This window comes from Lolium rigidum, chromosome 6, assembly GCF_022539505.1.
Source record: "Lolium rigidum isolate FL_2022 chromosome 6, APGP_CSIRO_Lrig_0.1, whole genome shotgun sequence".
Classification (NCBI taxonomy): Eukaryota; Viridiplantae; Streptophyta; class Magnoliopsida; order Poales; family Poaceae; genus Lolium; species Lolium rigidum.
In genome coordinates, this window is record NC_061513.1 from 85,583,910 (window position 1) to 85,598,661 (window position 14,752).

The 14,752-nt window shown below is 44.2% G+C and overlaps 2 protein-coding genes across 2 annotated transcripts; both read right to left on the bottom strand.

Annotated features, from left to right (window-relative positions):
- Positions 1-1,024: 1,024 nt before the first annotated feature.
- On the bottom strand, positions 1,025-2,261 carry LOC124667047. The gene has a single exon (XM_047204379.1). It carries the CDS (start codon positions 2,244-2,246, stop codon positions 1,263-1,265), a length of 984 nt encoding a protein of 327 aa, XP_047060335.1. The 5' UTR covers positions 2,247-2,261; the 3' UTR covers positions 1,025-1,262.
- Positions 2,262-5,166: 2,905 nt separating this feature from the next.
- LOC124667201 (protein MICRORCHIDIA 6-like) lies at positions 5,167-8,901 on the bottom strand. Its single transcript, XM_047204515.1, has 15 exons — positions 8,577-8,901; positions 8,399-8,473; positions 8,268-8,302; positions 8,090-8,168; positions 7,887-7,976; positions 7,711-7,786; positions 7,533-7,611; positions 7,304-7,438; positions 6,901-6,999; positions 6,697-6,798; positions 6,477-6,626; positions 6,272-6,364; positions 5,970-6,133; positions 5,457-5,868; positions 5,167-5,247 (listed from the first exon to the last, which is right to left on the bottom strand). The coding sequence occupies exons 1-15, from the start codon at positions 8,899-8,901 to the stop codon at positions 5,167-5,169; spliced, it is 1,995 nt and encodes a 664-aa protein (XP_047060471.1).
- Positions 8,902-14,752: the final 5,851 nt, after the last annotated feature.

The window sequence follows — 14,752 nt, forward strand, 5'->3', positions numbered from 1 at the left end:
ACCTATAGAGCTTGTAAAATTATAGAAATTTAAGAATCATGCAATCAAATATATTGTGCAATAAAAATGTATCCCCTCTGACCCATATTACTTGATGCTAAAATGGATGAATCTACAACTAAAATGTGTCTAGATACAACTATATTAAAATCAAGTAATATGAATCGGAGAGAGTACAACATCAACTTGAGATTTCTTTGGGAATTTCAACAGACCAAAACAATCCTAGCGATAACACATGGATAAATTGCAACATTGCATATTTTACTAAGGGCCGGGCAAAAACAATAGATCTTACTTCTCATTTCAAACAAAGCTTTGCTCCGCAGCAAAGTGATAGAAAAAACAGTACAATGAGGACGCCTTTGGAAGAAGTATAACGAATTAAAACAAAAAGAACACTGATAAAGAATAAGACAAATTGTGTAAGGTTTGGCAGAACAGAACGGTGCTGATTTTCACCACTCTTCCAGGAACGTATTCCAACACAATAAGCAAAAGAAACTGGAAGTATTGCTCTCGTACTGGTCTCACTCTACATTCTTCCTCAAATTTTATCCCTCTGCCCTCCTCTCTAACAACCAAACTCACTGTGTTGTCTATCCATAAACAATACTAGAGAATTATCTTTCCAAATTAAAACTTTCTAATAGTGACCAATTCTTTTTTGACATAAATATAATAATGCAATTTACCTCCCGAGTCCTCCAAAGAGAATCTGATAATGTCCAACCCTTGTCAAGAAACTTGCTTTTGAATTCTGAGATAATCCACAAGTGTGCATAGTATATTGAAGAACAAGCTCAGACAACAATCACATCAATTTTTACATGGAATCATCATCAGTTTTACGCTTCGGAAGAGCAAGAATACGAGCAGCACCCATCGCGAACTCCTTCTCACACTATGACACACTAGTAAAGAATATATCGATCACTCAATGGAAACCACCGCTAAAACACTAATCATGGGCCCAGAATCATAACTTGGAACGCAGAAAGGCAAGGTAAAAAGAAGAACAAGATTTTGCAAAAAGAAAGATAACTCTCTTTATTTTCCATACAACAGATCAGTTCATACCGCGCATTATTATTAGATACAGATTGCAACAGAGCAGTACATTATACTAGGAGAAGACAAAGGTAAATCCTAGTAGCACCATCCATACTCAGATACTCTTCTTTTAGAGCAAGTTCCAACAACAACACAGCTACTAGTAAGGGGCGAGCGAGTTTACCCTCTCCACCATGAATGCGGCAATCTCAGAGGTTCTCCATCTGGACGTTGCTCTTGAGCGGCACATACTCGCCAAGGTATCCGCCGAGGTGCTCGTAGAGCGCGGTCCTGTCGATCTCCTGGTTGTGGTAGGCCTTGCAGGCGTAGTAGAATACGCTCTGCACTAGGAGACCCAGCAGATTGACAATGACGAGAAGCGAGACCATCACTGCGCCGACAAGTATCTTGACAGGCAAGGTGAGGCCGAGGCTGCCCTCCTCGCCCCGCCCCTTGACGACGGCGGAATGGAAGAGGCCGGCTGTGACGCCGCAGGCGGCGAAGTAGGAGACAACGAGCACGGCGGCGGTGCGGGTGCGGCCCTTGAGGAGCTGCCTGCTCTTGGACATGGCGGCGAGGCCGCAGACGGGCTCGAGCACGGAGAGGACGCTGGCGAGGTGCCAGAGCGCGGAGATGTAGACGTGGACGGCGAGGAAGCCGAAGACGAAGAGGAGGGCGAAGAAGAGGAAGGAGAGGGCCATGAGCGTGGAGCGGGCGGGGTCGGGCGCGTAGGCGGTGAGGAGGAGGAGGAGGGTGAGGACGAAGAGGGCGTGGTAGGCGAGCATGAGGAGCGAGACCCAGAGGAAGGTCCGGAGGAGGCGCGGGAGGATGGTGGGGAGCGCCGAGAGGGAGGCGGCGATGGAGGCCGGCTTGGCGGCGTAGAGGGAGGCGACGGTGAAGACGGCGGCGGCGGTGGAGAGGAGCGAGAAGGTGAAGAGGAAGATGAGGTAGAGGAACTGGTAGGCGAAGAGGGTCACCCACTGCGCGGCGCCCGCGGCGTAGGCGGAGGCCTTGAGGCGGAGCAGGATGGGGTGGGTGAAGAGGGAGTGGGCGAGCACGGCGAAGGAGAGCGGGAAGACGAGGCAGGCCGTGAGCAGCGCGAAGGTCCGCGGCGCGGCCCGCGGGATCGTGGCGGAGACCCGGATGAGGTCGCCGGCGCCCAGCGCGGCCAGGTCGTGCGTCGCCAGCTCCATCGGGGATTTGCCGGGGCGGGGCGGCGGTGTGGTAGGGGTGAGCGGCGAGGAAGGCCGGTGCTGAGAATGAGATCGGAGAAGGGAAAAGCTCTGCGATGTGAGAATGAGATGGGGATGGCAGTGGCACGCGTGTCAGGCGCAGGAGGTCCGACGATGTCATGTGGCACTCGCGACGCAGCACGGGGAGGGAGGAAGAGGCCGCGGCCCGCGGGTGACTTCGAACCGAAGTAATCCAGTTTGATCAATCCCAATTCAATGATCAATCTGGTACAATTGCAGCTCAGATAGACAACTCGTGTGACATACACTTGCTATTTTTTGTTTCAAGTTCAGTAAACCAGATATATCTCAAACACCAATCTCGTAACTTTTTTTTTAGATCAAATTGAAATGTCATCAACCAAAACCTTGTCCATTTTTTTTTTGTTTCATGTTCAAATTAACAAAATGTTGAACTGAACCGGGGATTCAAAATTCAAACTGCAACTACAGTAAATCAAACACAACTCGTTGACTAATCTGGCGAAATTAGAGTTCAAGTTGAAGAAAGGTTGGAGAGAGACGTGCAACTGCACTTTTAGCTACGGGGAGAAAGAGAGAGAGTGAGAGAGAAACAATGATGGGGTATCGTAGAGGAGCGAGAGGAATTGGTGTAGCATTAATGAAAAACTAGTGCAAAATCAGACTAGAGATGTTTAGGTGAGAATGGTTATTATGGTTGAGGGTGGTGTTGAGGATAAATTCAGAGTTTAAGGGTGAAACTTGAACGGAACGAGAGCCCGGGCTTGTGTGGTGAACTTTGAGAGAAGCTCAAGGAGGAAGGGGTATTGAGTTCTCTCAAATTACACACCTTCATGGCCATGCTCCATGTGCATATACAAAATTTCATCTAGTTATGATCACCCTGTTACGGTTTGACCATTCATGCAGTCAAGGCAGCCTCCGGTCATAGTGATTAGATATGATCTCACGGTCTAAGGAGTAGATTACTACGCTTTCATAATCATCGCAACGATGAACTTTATGACTTGCTCGTGTTGCAATACTTATATTAGATATGTCCACATATCATTCATCTAGTGATATGATCCCATTGTCAATTGACACAACTGTCCATGATCGGGAAGCATCGATCATCGGATGACCAACGAGTGTCAATTGACAATTTGGTATGTTGGTAGGTTCTACTTATAATCAAATATGTTCATATTTTTATTGTTCTAAGGGATCGTGTTAGAATAATATATAACATTAATTTCTGATGACTACTTTTGGTCTTTACATTATTTTCTAAGAATTCGCCGCCCTACCTCATATTATTTCCATCCTTCGCCACTGGTGCGTCGATCCGAGTTGGAGGCCCGACTATTCCAATGACCATTGCATCAACGAAGAGAAGCTTTTATAAATTAAAGTTGTTGAAGTCATACTTACGCTCTACAATGATGCTTTCTACAATGATGCTTTGAAAACAACATCTGGAGATGGTTTTTTACGAAGAATAAGTTTAAGGTTTCGCCATACGCTAGGTTGCCATGCTACGGATCCATTGCCGTAATGCCGAGGAGCTTATGCGTCTCCGAGACCCGCCACACATCCTCAGGTCATCACCACATGGCCCGCTCTGTGTGGTGGTGGTTGTGGGGCCGGGGGGGGGGGATATCGCGGCGTCTAGGGTTACTCCCAGGCATGGGCAAATTTAGCATCCCTGTTGCTCGGATAATCGCCCAATCTTCCCAGTGATGCCTTTGCTTGCTTCATATGACTTCCTACAGCAATTTTCACGAAAACTGGCATCTTAAGCCTGTTTACCTAGGCTTTGAAAAGTTTCAAGGTTCGCCATTTGCCCCGGGTAACTCAAGAGCTGTGGCCTTGTATATATTGTCTTTTCTTTGTGGAACTTTACAGTCCATAAAAGACCGTAAAAGACGCAAATATATGTGTTGTCGTCTATGAAAAAATAGAATTTTTAAATTTTCAGATAGTCTCTCCAGATTCAGCCTCATCTCGACGGTGACATAAAGAAGCTTGTGAAAGAGTGGTATGGTTCTCGAGGATGGGAATCTTCGGATTATCATGGAGCTTCATCAGCAATTATTCCTTCTTGCCTTCTTGCTCAGAGATGGATGGAGATCTTTTTACCTGTTCGACAAGTTTCCATCCGCATCCAAACAACATCAGGCTGGCTCAGCGAGGAGCGGCAGCGGCAACACAGTTTGCAAGGTTGAAGACAAATGGCATCTTAATTTTTTTTACCTTCTGTTTGGGTGCTTTGCTTTGTACTTTTCCTAATCTTAGTACTTCACTGTTCACTGTGCATCAGCGAGCAAATCCAAAACATCATCTACCAACATACTCCGCACTCTAAATTGAATCAATTAAACACATGTATACATTATACACGGGTACACATTACAAAACCCAATGCTGTCTGCAAATGACAACAGGGGAGATGAAACATCGTCCGACCTATCTATCTTTACGGCGCTCCTCGTGACGGGTAAATTCGTTTCGCTCCGTCCTTCAAGGTCACTCTTGCACACCCAACTCTTTGGAATGTTGCACCTATGTCCTCGTTTGTGAAGAAAGCCAAGGCCCACATCAAGGCCGTCTCTGTGTGCTCACGGGAGTAGCCGAAATGTATTCGTTCAGCAAGCTCTTGTATTGTGCCTCCGCCTGCTGAATTTCGAGCCTTAACTTCTCTTCCTGTACATACAAGAAATTATTTTCGAATTTCTATCTGCTAAGTGAGCAAAATGCAATGAACTATTGTAACTGATGATCATCGGTCATGCCACCAAAATTACCTTGAGTAAAAGCTCCTTCTCGGCCATCTCGAATTCCATGCACCTGCAAATAAAACAAAATTAGAGTTCTTCAAATATAGGAAAGAAATAATTGAGGAAAGTTGGTATCAGACTTACTCTTCGCGGAGCTGTTCATTCTCTAGCTTCAAATGGGAAAATTCATTCAGATCTCGTTCTGTCATATATTGGTAGACCTGTCGCATTGAAAGGCAGCTACACTCAATACAAAGCTCAGATTATCCATTAGAAAATGATTGTGGAATTATGGATGCATGCTTCACGCTCCACATGTTAAGTTACATCAACTGCTATTGTAGTTGTAGGTGGTGAACATCTCTGTCAAGATGGATCATCCACTGAGGCACAAGGTGCAGTAAGGCAGTAACAATGCAACAAGACTAACCTGATTATTGCCCTCAAAATTGTGTGCAGCCTGCCTCTTGCATGAATCCATCTGAATAGCGTCCTCGTTTTTCCTCTTTCTTGTCTCTGCTAAATCAGTGTTGGGTGCCATATGATGCGAACTTGTCATGCCGGTCTGTACAATCTGTGTACCTGGCATGCAGTAGGATGTGGGCACTCTGGTTCCGGCAGGCACCGATGGATGAGGACGAGCAAAAGCTATAGGAATAGCAGTTGTGGGGTTATCGCTTGTGCCGTGTCTCCCATGCGCCACCGAGAGAGCAGAAGAAACCGCATTGCTCCCGGATGGTTCAGCGATGGTGTGTTGTTCTGGAAGCATTGCAGGAGGGGTGAGGGAAACAGAAGATGCACGGGGCATTTTCTGGTATCCAATCAGGTGACTGTGCAAATCCCTATAAGCAAGTGGACCATTACATACCGAGTAAAGAACAGAAGCAAACTTGCTATACCAGGTAATGAACTTGGATGGAATAGAAAAGGAAACAGGACTTACCAGTACTCAGTTGTCATATCTTTCAGGCGGGTGATCAGCTTCTGATAGAGCTGCGACTTCTCAAAGTCCTGCTTGTCATGAGTAGGTTTGATAAAGTTCGCCTCTAGGACCCCGACGATGGCTCTGCCTTTACTACTCGCGGAACTCAAAACTCGATGAAAAGGCTGAAAGGCGTTCATGTTACAAACAAAGTCAAGTAATATTAAGATAAGAAGGATGTGACTGGGTTGAGCTTTGTTCTGCTATTTATGCCTATTGACCATCCTCAAAGAAAGTAAACACAGAGGTAATGGGAGGCTCACCAATATAAGGCGATTCCTGTAGTAGATATTAAATCCATGCACACTGATTGTTGGGGCACCTTTTATGAATCCGATACTCGTAAGAACCTCACCCTGAATGGAGCAAAGTGGATGTAAGAGGCTGCGGTTTCAGCATGTGGATGCAAAAAGGAGTAAGTTCAGAAATTTGATTATACGCAAAAATAATTTTGTGTTAAACACGGACCTCCTTTGTTCTCAAGAGTTGTTGAGGCGTATAACTAATACATTGCCGATATATGAGGTCAGAGGCAATGCTGTGGCGCTTCACTTCTTGTCCCCGAAGAACGATCTTGAAGTACTCGGGCAACTGCAAATATAAGACAGAAGTGTACACCTGCAAAACGCTAATTCAGCAACCTTTATAAGAGTTATAGAAGATAAATGGTTAGCCATGTGTCACTCACCCTAAGAGAACAGCGCAGTTGATTTGCCATATGGTTTTCGTTCATTCTCTTGACATCATTTTTTGTTTCTGCCGGATTTGGCGCACCACTAATCATAATATCCTGGTTAAAGGAAAATAAAATTTCATTATTATGAATGCTACTTCAACAAGTCGAACAATTACACAAAGTAGTTGAAGAAATATATAAGCATCTGATGCTTACTTCCTCCCTGGAGTCAAAATCGAGCTCGAGAACACCATTGTCATTAGACCACAGATTGAACACTATAATCTTTGTGCCATGTGGACCAATGTCACTGAACTGTTCCTCAACCATACAAGTAAAACAATCATTAGTCTACTGAATTAGCAATAAGCTAGTAGTAACTACTAAAATGAAATAGCTACTAAAATGAAACATACAATCTATAATTTTTTATTGAGCTTGATGGTTTCACACCTTGGCAACTAATTGCTACATCTAAATGGTGATACTTGTCTCAAAGACAAGCAGATGATTCTAATGCCTTTGAAAGGTCTAACTTTTGCAGAAAATGGTAAGACTACTGTCTTCTTTCAAGGGTGTGATGTAAAGACAGTATCTATAGGAAGCAGATCTAACTTACGTTTTCCATAAGCTCTTCTTCTGTTGCAAAAGGGGACCATTTTAACATCACTGAAAGATTTGAGCGGAACTGATGTGTGCCATGTCGCCCATCTGGTATAGCTTCCCCTGTCAATAAATTGTACTTGTAGTCGACCTAACGATAGCAACACATGTCATCACAATCATCAAAGTACAATACAATTTCCATCAGTGGTCTGCCAAAGGAAACAACAGTTCACATAGCATACCACAGGAACTACCACATCCTTTTGACCCGTTTCCGCCAAGAAAGTGTAAGAGAGAAGACCAACTGATTGTGTAGGTCCGCTGGAAACCAGAAGTAGTTTGGTGTTAATTCAACATAAAGTAAATTAGAAAGATAACATGTTGTTAGACCGAAGAAACAAATTAGAAGCGAGTCGAGACCTGCTCTTCATGCAGCGACTGAAGACGATAGCATCTGCCCCTAGCCGCATTGTGCTAGTCTTGAATCCGTTGCCATCTGTCAAATAGTCAAATGCCAATATATATTAGACAGAATGTACTTTGGGGTACACGATAAAGAATATGTGAAACTAAGTTGGTGACACACTGGCACATACATTGTCCAATTGAAGTTCCTGATTGCTTATCAGAAAACCCGAAGCTCATGCAACACCTCATGGAGTCAGGATCCATGCCTCCACCGTCATCTTTAAGACAAGCAAATACAGTTTTGTAAGAAATCTCATAAGATTGTGCTGCATGTCATTTCTCGTGCTGAAACAAAAGAAGAAACAGCAACATGGGTAATAGCAATCAGAACCTTGAACAAGTAAAGCTGGCGACCCGTTCCGCTTGTCAACGATTTTGTCTACCACGATTCTAGTAGCACCAGTTTTTATCTGTTTCGGATCAAAAAGTTTCAGTCAGATATACGACCATAACTCCAAACGGTGCTGCAATGCATCCCTGAAATGTGACTGAAAGTTGTTGGTTTTTACCTCGTCGACCGCATTATCGAGTAACTCTGCCAGGGCTGCAAAGTAGGCGAAAAGGAAGTGTAAAGACGCGAAGGATTAAGCAGTTTCTCATGGCAGCAAGAAAAAATTACGGCAACCAAGTAACCGCTTACCTCCGAAAGGCCATTTATGCGAGGTCGCATTCGAGTGGAGGAATTTGGGGTGGACGCACATGCGATTTCCCACATCTGCCGAATAGTAAATTGAAGGCAAAAAACCAGGGTAAGAATCAAGCAAATTCAGCCAGCAGAATCGGCAGGCAAAAAAATCATTAGGCAAATTCTTGCGTACTTCGAGGCGGTTGCGCGGGCTTCTCGCTGGACGCTTCGTAGTCGCCGGCGCTCCAGAACTTCCTGCTAATCTGCACGGCGGAGACGGGAGCGGGACGATAGCTCGTGACGCCCTCGGGCCCGACCCTCTCACCGCCGCAACTCCGGCCGACTTCCGGCACCTCCGACGAGGCTCGATTCAGCACGCAGGCGGCCTGCTGCGGTGCCGCGACTCGCGCGCTGCGGCCCAACGGCGTCGGCGCCGCCTGGCAGATGCTAAAACCGGGCACGCCTCGCTGGCTGGCGATCGAGGGCAAGAAGGGCTTGATGTCTCGCCGCGTGTCCATGGCGTCTCTGGCTGGTGTGGCGGTTCCTGTACACATGAGTGACACGATGGATCGGTTAGTGATACCAAGAGATTAGGGATGGAAAACAACATAAAAGAACAAGAAGACCTAATGATTTTGAGGGTTAATGGTGGAATCTGAAAGGATCCACCAAGCAAAGTTCTAACCTAATTTTAGGTTCTTTCAAGAACCAGGTAGTCAAACAAAAGTGTGTCTTCCCCTCTTGGGTGTCCTTAAATAGATGGTGAGGGAATCTGATTTGTGTTGGAGTTGGTTTTGGACTCCTAGAAGGAAACGGATCTATCTATACTTGCCTATTCCTTTGCCTATTTTCTTGGGAGAGAAGTTCAGATTTGGTGTTGGTAGTTATCCTTTCTTCTTTTTTGTTTTCCAAAAGGATAATGCTGGGAAAACTCCTTCAAGATCTCTAACAAATAGATAGGAACAACAAACAAATCTCTAAACAATTTTTCTCCTAAGAAGTTCTTTCTAGAGAATTATTTCCCGTATTGTTTGGTCCACGTAGGTGAATTTGTGGACCAGATCTCATAAAATTATTTTCCTCCCAATATTACCAAATTTGATGTCTTTCTAAAAAAAATGTAATTGTTCGTTTTAGTTTCCTATTTGCATCCATGATAATTAATGTTGGATTTAGTTATATATTATTGCCTTTTTAACTTTTCATGTCACAACGAATGCCACAAAAAGTGATATATTGACTTTTTTTTTCTTTCGAACTTATGGACATATAAATTAAGCCGATGGAGGAAAAACAAAGTTAATACAATAGTGAAAAAATGTAATTTTAAACACTCAACAAGTTAATGGAGGGAGGTTCTTCTTATAGAATTTTTTCATGTTATGGATGATTTTTATGAATAATACTCTATTTCTAAATTTTGATAAATCCCAGACAACCTTCGTGGGACGAAGGGAGTATTACATATATAGTTTTGTAGTCAAAATATTACCTATTAATTTTTTGTTGATTGTTGCAACACATTATGGACAAACACTACTGGTTTTGTTGTGACATGGTCAAAGATAACACATGCACAATGACGTCCACAAAATAGAAAACTGAATTAAACAATTTCTCCTTACACAATTTATATGCACAAGCATAGTTGGGTATAGATAGACCGACCCAAAGCCTGGTCCGACGGTCGGCCTAGGCTAGGTTTGAGTAGTGCAGGTTAGGGATTTAACAAAGCGGCCCCGCCCGCTAGACTTTCAAGATTTTTAACTAGGCCGGGCCTGGGCTTTTGGCCCTGCCCGAATACTGGTGGCCTGGAGATGCCTAGATTTATGCACGAGTATAAGGATTACAATTCAGATCATAATTTAATTAACATAACAATTCTAGATACAATCACACCCACCAAGTGTTCTATTTTGTAAGGTTTCCAAGACGTAAAGACCTAATTTATTCCATATTGAATTGTTCTAAATTGAAAAGGTTTTCTATTTGATTGCCGTAGGAACATATAAGACCATCTCTAATGGAACGTGCATGCCTAGAAAAGTTCTTACAAAAATAAATCGGTCCTTATCTTAAGCAAGAGTGGTTATTTTGGCAGAGATGACTTATTAAGTATCTGCCATGTAAAATACAGTGCTTATGGGAAACATATTGTTTTCCTAAGCACCTCTTTTTAGCACCTTGCGTTGATGATGATGTATGAATCGGCCAAATAGGTTATGATCCTTAAAAAATACTATGAAATACTTGTGAGTTGAACAAAGTCCTATTCCCTCTGTTCCATTCTACAGTGTCTATAGTTTTTTTGGGCACGGAAATTAGCATAATAGTATTTTTTACACAAGACCCCTTAGCTGAACGATTTGAGATCAACGTAAAATTTGGGAAATCCATATTTTCCTAATTTACCATAATAAATCCCACAAATCTCTCTTGTTGATTCTCTATATATGTGCAGCCAAGTTCAATCAAGGAAAGTAAAACATTGCTGCCTAATTTTAAGAAATCATTGGGCCATGCATTAGGAATCTCAATTAATTATTTCCAATTTTGTATAGATTTTTTCTTACGCATATTGTGTGGGAGCTAAACGTGAGAGGCGGTAATTGAAAAAAAACCAAGCTACAACCTTATATTCTGAAACAAATGCCAAAAATCTATAGGCACTATAGAAAGGAACGGAGAGAGTAGTATATATGGATACAATTTTTTTTAAAAAGGTGATGTATAAACACCAACAACAACAACAACAACAATAAAAAGCAGCGAAAACAATTCCAATAGGGGAGCCTTTGAATTGTATATTCGTGTAAGAACATGGAGATAGTAAAGCACAGATGCACTAGAAGCTGATGATACTTACGTATGCCCCTGGTTTCACAAGTCGAGTTGCTTTTCTCTTCTTGCCTATCCACTCTTGGGGTGCTCATCTTGGATCAGATCAAGCGATTTCAAGGGTTGGTATTCTGCAATTGAAGAGCCTCTTAATTCCTCAATAACTTCTGCTGCAAGTTGCTTCAACTTCAGAAGCTTTTGCTGTCTGCCCTTGATGACAGTGCCAAAACCCTAGCACCTGGAGTTCTGCAATCCTAAGGTAGCAGTACAATTAATCCTTAATCACATATTTATATGCCAAGAGACCCATGAGCCTTAGGGTCTGGTCCAAACAGGAATACAATGGACCATGTACAGTCCGACTCCAACTGATGACACCAGGTTAAAATCTGAACTATCAGAGTGCTTTTAGGATAAGGCTTTCTTATTAATTTGCTACCGTTCCTCTCTCTCCTCTAGGAGTTGGGACAGCATAACCCACCAGAGATTAGGATACATAACCAGACAAATAGAAACCATACAATGTAAAGTTGGAAACCTCATATGAAAAGGACTCGTATATATCGGTTCTAATGTTCTATAGACACGATATGAAAGGTAGAGTCGGACTAGAAATAAGAGGACTGAGCATACCAAACTCCAGATCAGACGTGATCGACAAGACTTAGAGCATCTTCAGCCGCGTCCTCGACGCCGGACAAAAAATCGTCCCAGTCGCGCGCTCCAAAGACCGTCTCTGTGTATAGAGGCTCTATCAAAAACGCTGGACACGATTTTTACACTTGCTTTTCGTTTGGAGGTCACGTTTGGGGGACGCGGCTAGTAACGGTCCCCCCCCCCCCAATGAGGATTCGATCTAGATGTCCCCAAAACGACTAATCCGGCACTTTTGCCGGACGTCGTTTGGGGGATGCGACTGGAGATGCTCTTACATCAAGGGCCAAAACGGAGCGTTGTCTTGGACTTGTCTAAATATACATATATTTACACAGTAAATAATATTCTCTTCGTCTTAAAATAAATGTCTCACTTTTGTCTTAAACGTACATATGTATCTAGATAAAGTTAAGACACCTAATTTTAGACGAACGTCTAAATTTAGACAAATCTAAAATAACTTTCATGAAACTGAGGGAGTAATATACCTTATCTATTCTTTTTTATGCATCTTGACTCTAGATCTGACGTCACATGGCACGACTTCCAATCATACAGTACAACTTATGCCGACTAAAGACCTACTCAGTATGTTTGTAAAACTAGTGCAGGTCCTGCATCAAACACTTTAGCTACCTTGTGAAAACGATGTGTATGTAGCACATGCCGACGCCGGTGGCCGTGGCGCAAGAAGTACTTCGGATGGTGGCATGATGCGGCTGAATCGGCGAGGGGCTTAGGGCATGTACAATGGTTTACGGACCTGCCTCGGGCCCGACTGACCAAGATTTAAGCTAGCTGTCTGTCCGTGGCACCGCCGTCCCCGCAACCACCCCCAATCTAACTGTCGTCATCCCCTCCCATGGCCGGCAATCATATCATACCTTCGCATATGAGTCACGGGTTTTACTCCTATTCTCTGCGAAATACCAATAGATCTAGATCTAGGTTTGATGGGACCCTTGGCTTAGGATTTGTGGTTGATAATAACAGAAAAGCGGTGGTACGAAGGCGAGTTCACACAAGACTAGTGGATTAGGTGTTATGACGGGTAGCAGAAAAGATGAATGATGGGCTAAGATGAAATTGTTTATGCAATAGTAGAAAAGGCATCTCGCCCCTCGACTAGAAAAGCATATCAACTCGATATAAGAGGAGAACAAATAAGGGAGAGCGCCATCAAAAGTAAAAGAGATGGTGTAGATAGAATGTGTGTTGATTTTTACAAATAGGAAAAAAACAAATCCAAGACATAATTTCATGAAGAATTAACCATAAGATCATCATAACATCATACCGTGGCACCTCCGTCGCAATCCACACGCTTCCTATGAGGCGACCCCAAAACTGAAGGCCGCCAATTTAGATCTGGTTTTAAGGGGACCCTCGCTCAGATCTGGGTTGGACAACAAGGAACAAGGGTAAGTAAATTAAGGAGGCAGCCCTATATATGACTTGTGGGCTAGGTGTCGGGACGACGCGAATTAGACCTTATATTAATAAATCTGCGGAGAAAAAAGTTATCACACGGAGAGAAGAAGGCGGCGCAATGAGTAAGGAAGAGAAGCCCTATGAAGAAAGATATGATCTTGGGCGAATTTTAGAGCGTTTTCTTCTTCGTTTGCTCCTTCTAAAAATGAAAAGTTCCGAGCGTTTCTTTCCTTATATTTTCGGGCTATTTGATAAAATGCCCCGCTTTACTTTGCCATTTGCTCCAAAGGGCACATTTACTTTGGCATTGATGAAATGCCCTACTTTACCTTGCCCATTTGCTAAAATGCCCCATAAAGATGATTTACTCCAAGTTGAAATAATCTCCTCGTAATCTAATCTTAACCTTCAAGTGGATTGATCCAAACAAGCTGGCTAAGCTTATCTCTCTTTCATAGTCGCTCGTGTCTCTCCAGTACGAGCAGAGGCAGGCTACGCCGGCCATGGCAAGTAAGCGACTGCGACGAAGAGTGCCACGACCAAGCCCAGCGCCGCCCTCTCTCTCTTCGCCGACACGTCCCTCTTCGCCGACACGCCCCTCTCTCCGCAGTTGCTGCAGGCAATAAGCGAACGACCAGCAAGTCCATTGTCGTCCACGATCGGCAGGCTCGAGGCAGGCAAGGCCGACTCGGTTTCGTCCCCTTCGCCACTACAATCAGCTGTTATTAGACGGACCGCGAGTCGCCGGGATGCGCCGCCGCCGCCATCCATCGTCCCCGGCGAGCTCACCCTAGCACAAGGTCGCAGAGGGAGGGCCGGAGAGGGACGCGGCAAGGAAAAGAGACCGCGGTGCTGGGGCTTGGACGCGGCGGCCGGGCAGTGTCGTCGCCGGCGTCACCTGCGTATTCGTACGGGAGAGAGATGCAGATGTACGGGTGCCAAGCTTTGGATTAATTCACTCAAGGGCAAAGAGGTAACTGCATGTTAGCGATAAGAGTGAGATTAAGAGAAGATTATTTGAACCAGTACCAGAAATTCATCCAAACGGGGCATTTTAGCAAATGGGCAAGGTAAAATAGGGCATTTCATCAATGCCAAAGTAAATGTGCTCTTTGGAGCAAATGGCAAAGTAAAGTGGGGCATTTTATCAAATAGCCCTATATTTTCCCGTTTTCTGTAGAGATCCACATTTTCCGGTTAAGAAGTTGCTACTTTTCTGAGGAACCGGTCAAGCTGGTTGGGCCGCATCCTGAAAAACGGCGAAAGAGCCCATCTAAGAATTTAGCAGGCCTTTGTGCAGTGCAGCCTGTTGACTGCATTTCCCGATCGATGCAGCCCAACTTACCCGAAGCAGGTCACGGTCCGGGTCAATTCCAAATCGAAGCGACCGCGCCAGCGTGGCAGCGCTCACATCGCGGCGACGCCGCCGCCCAACTACTCCCC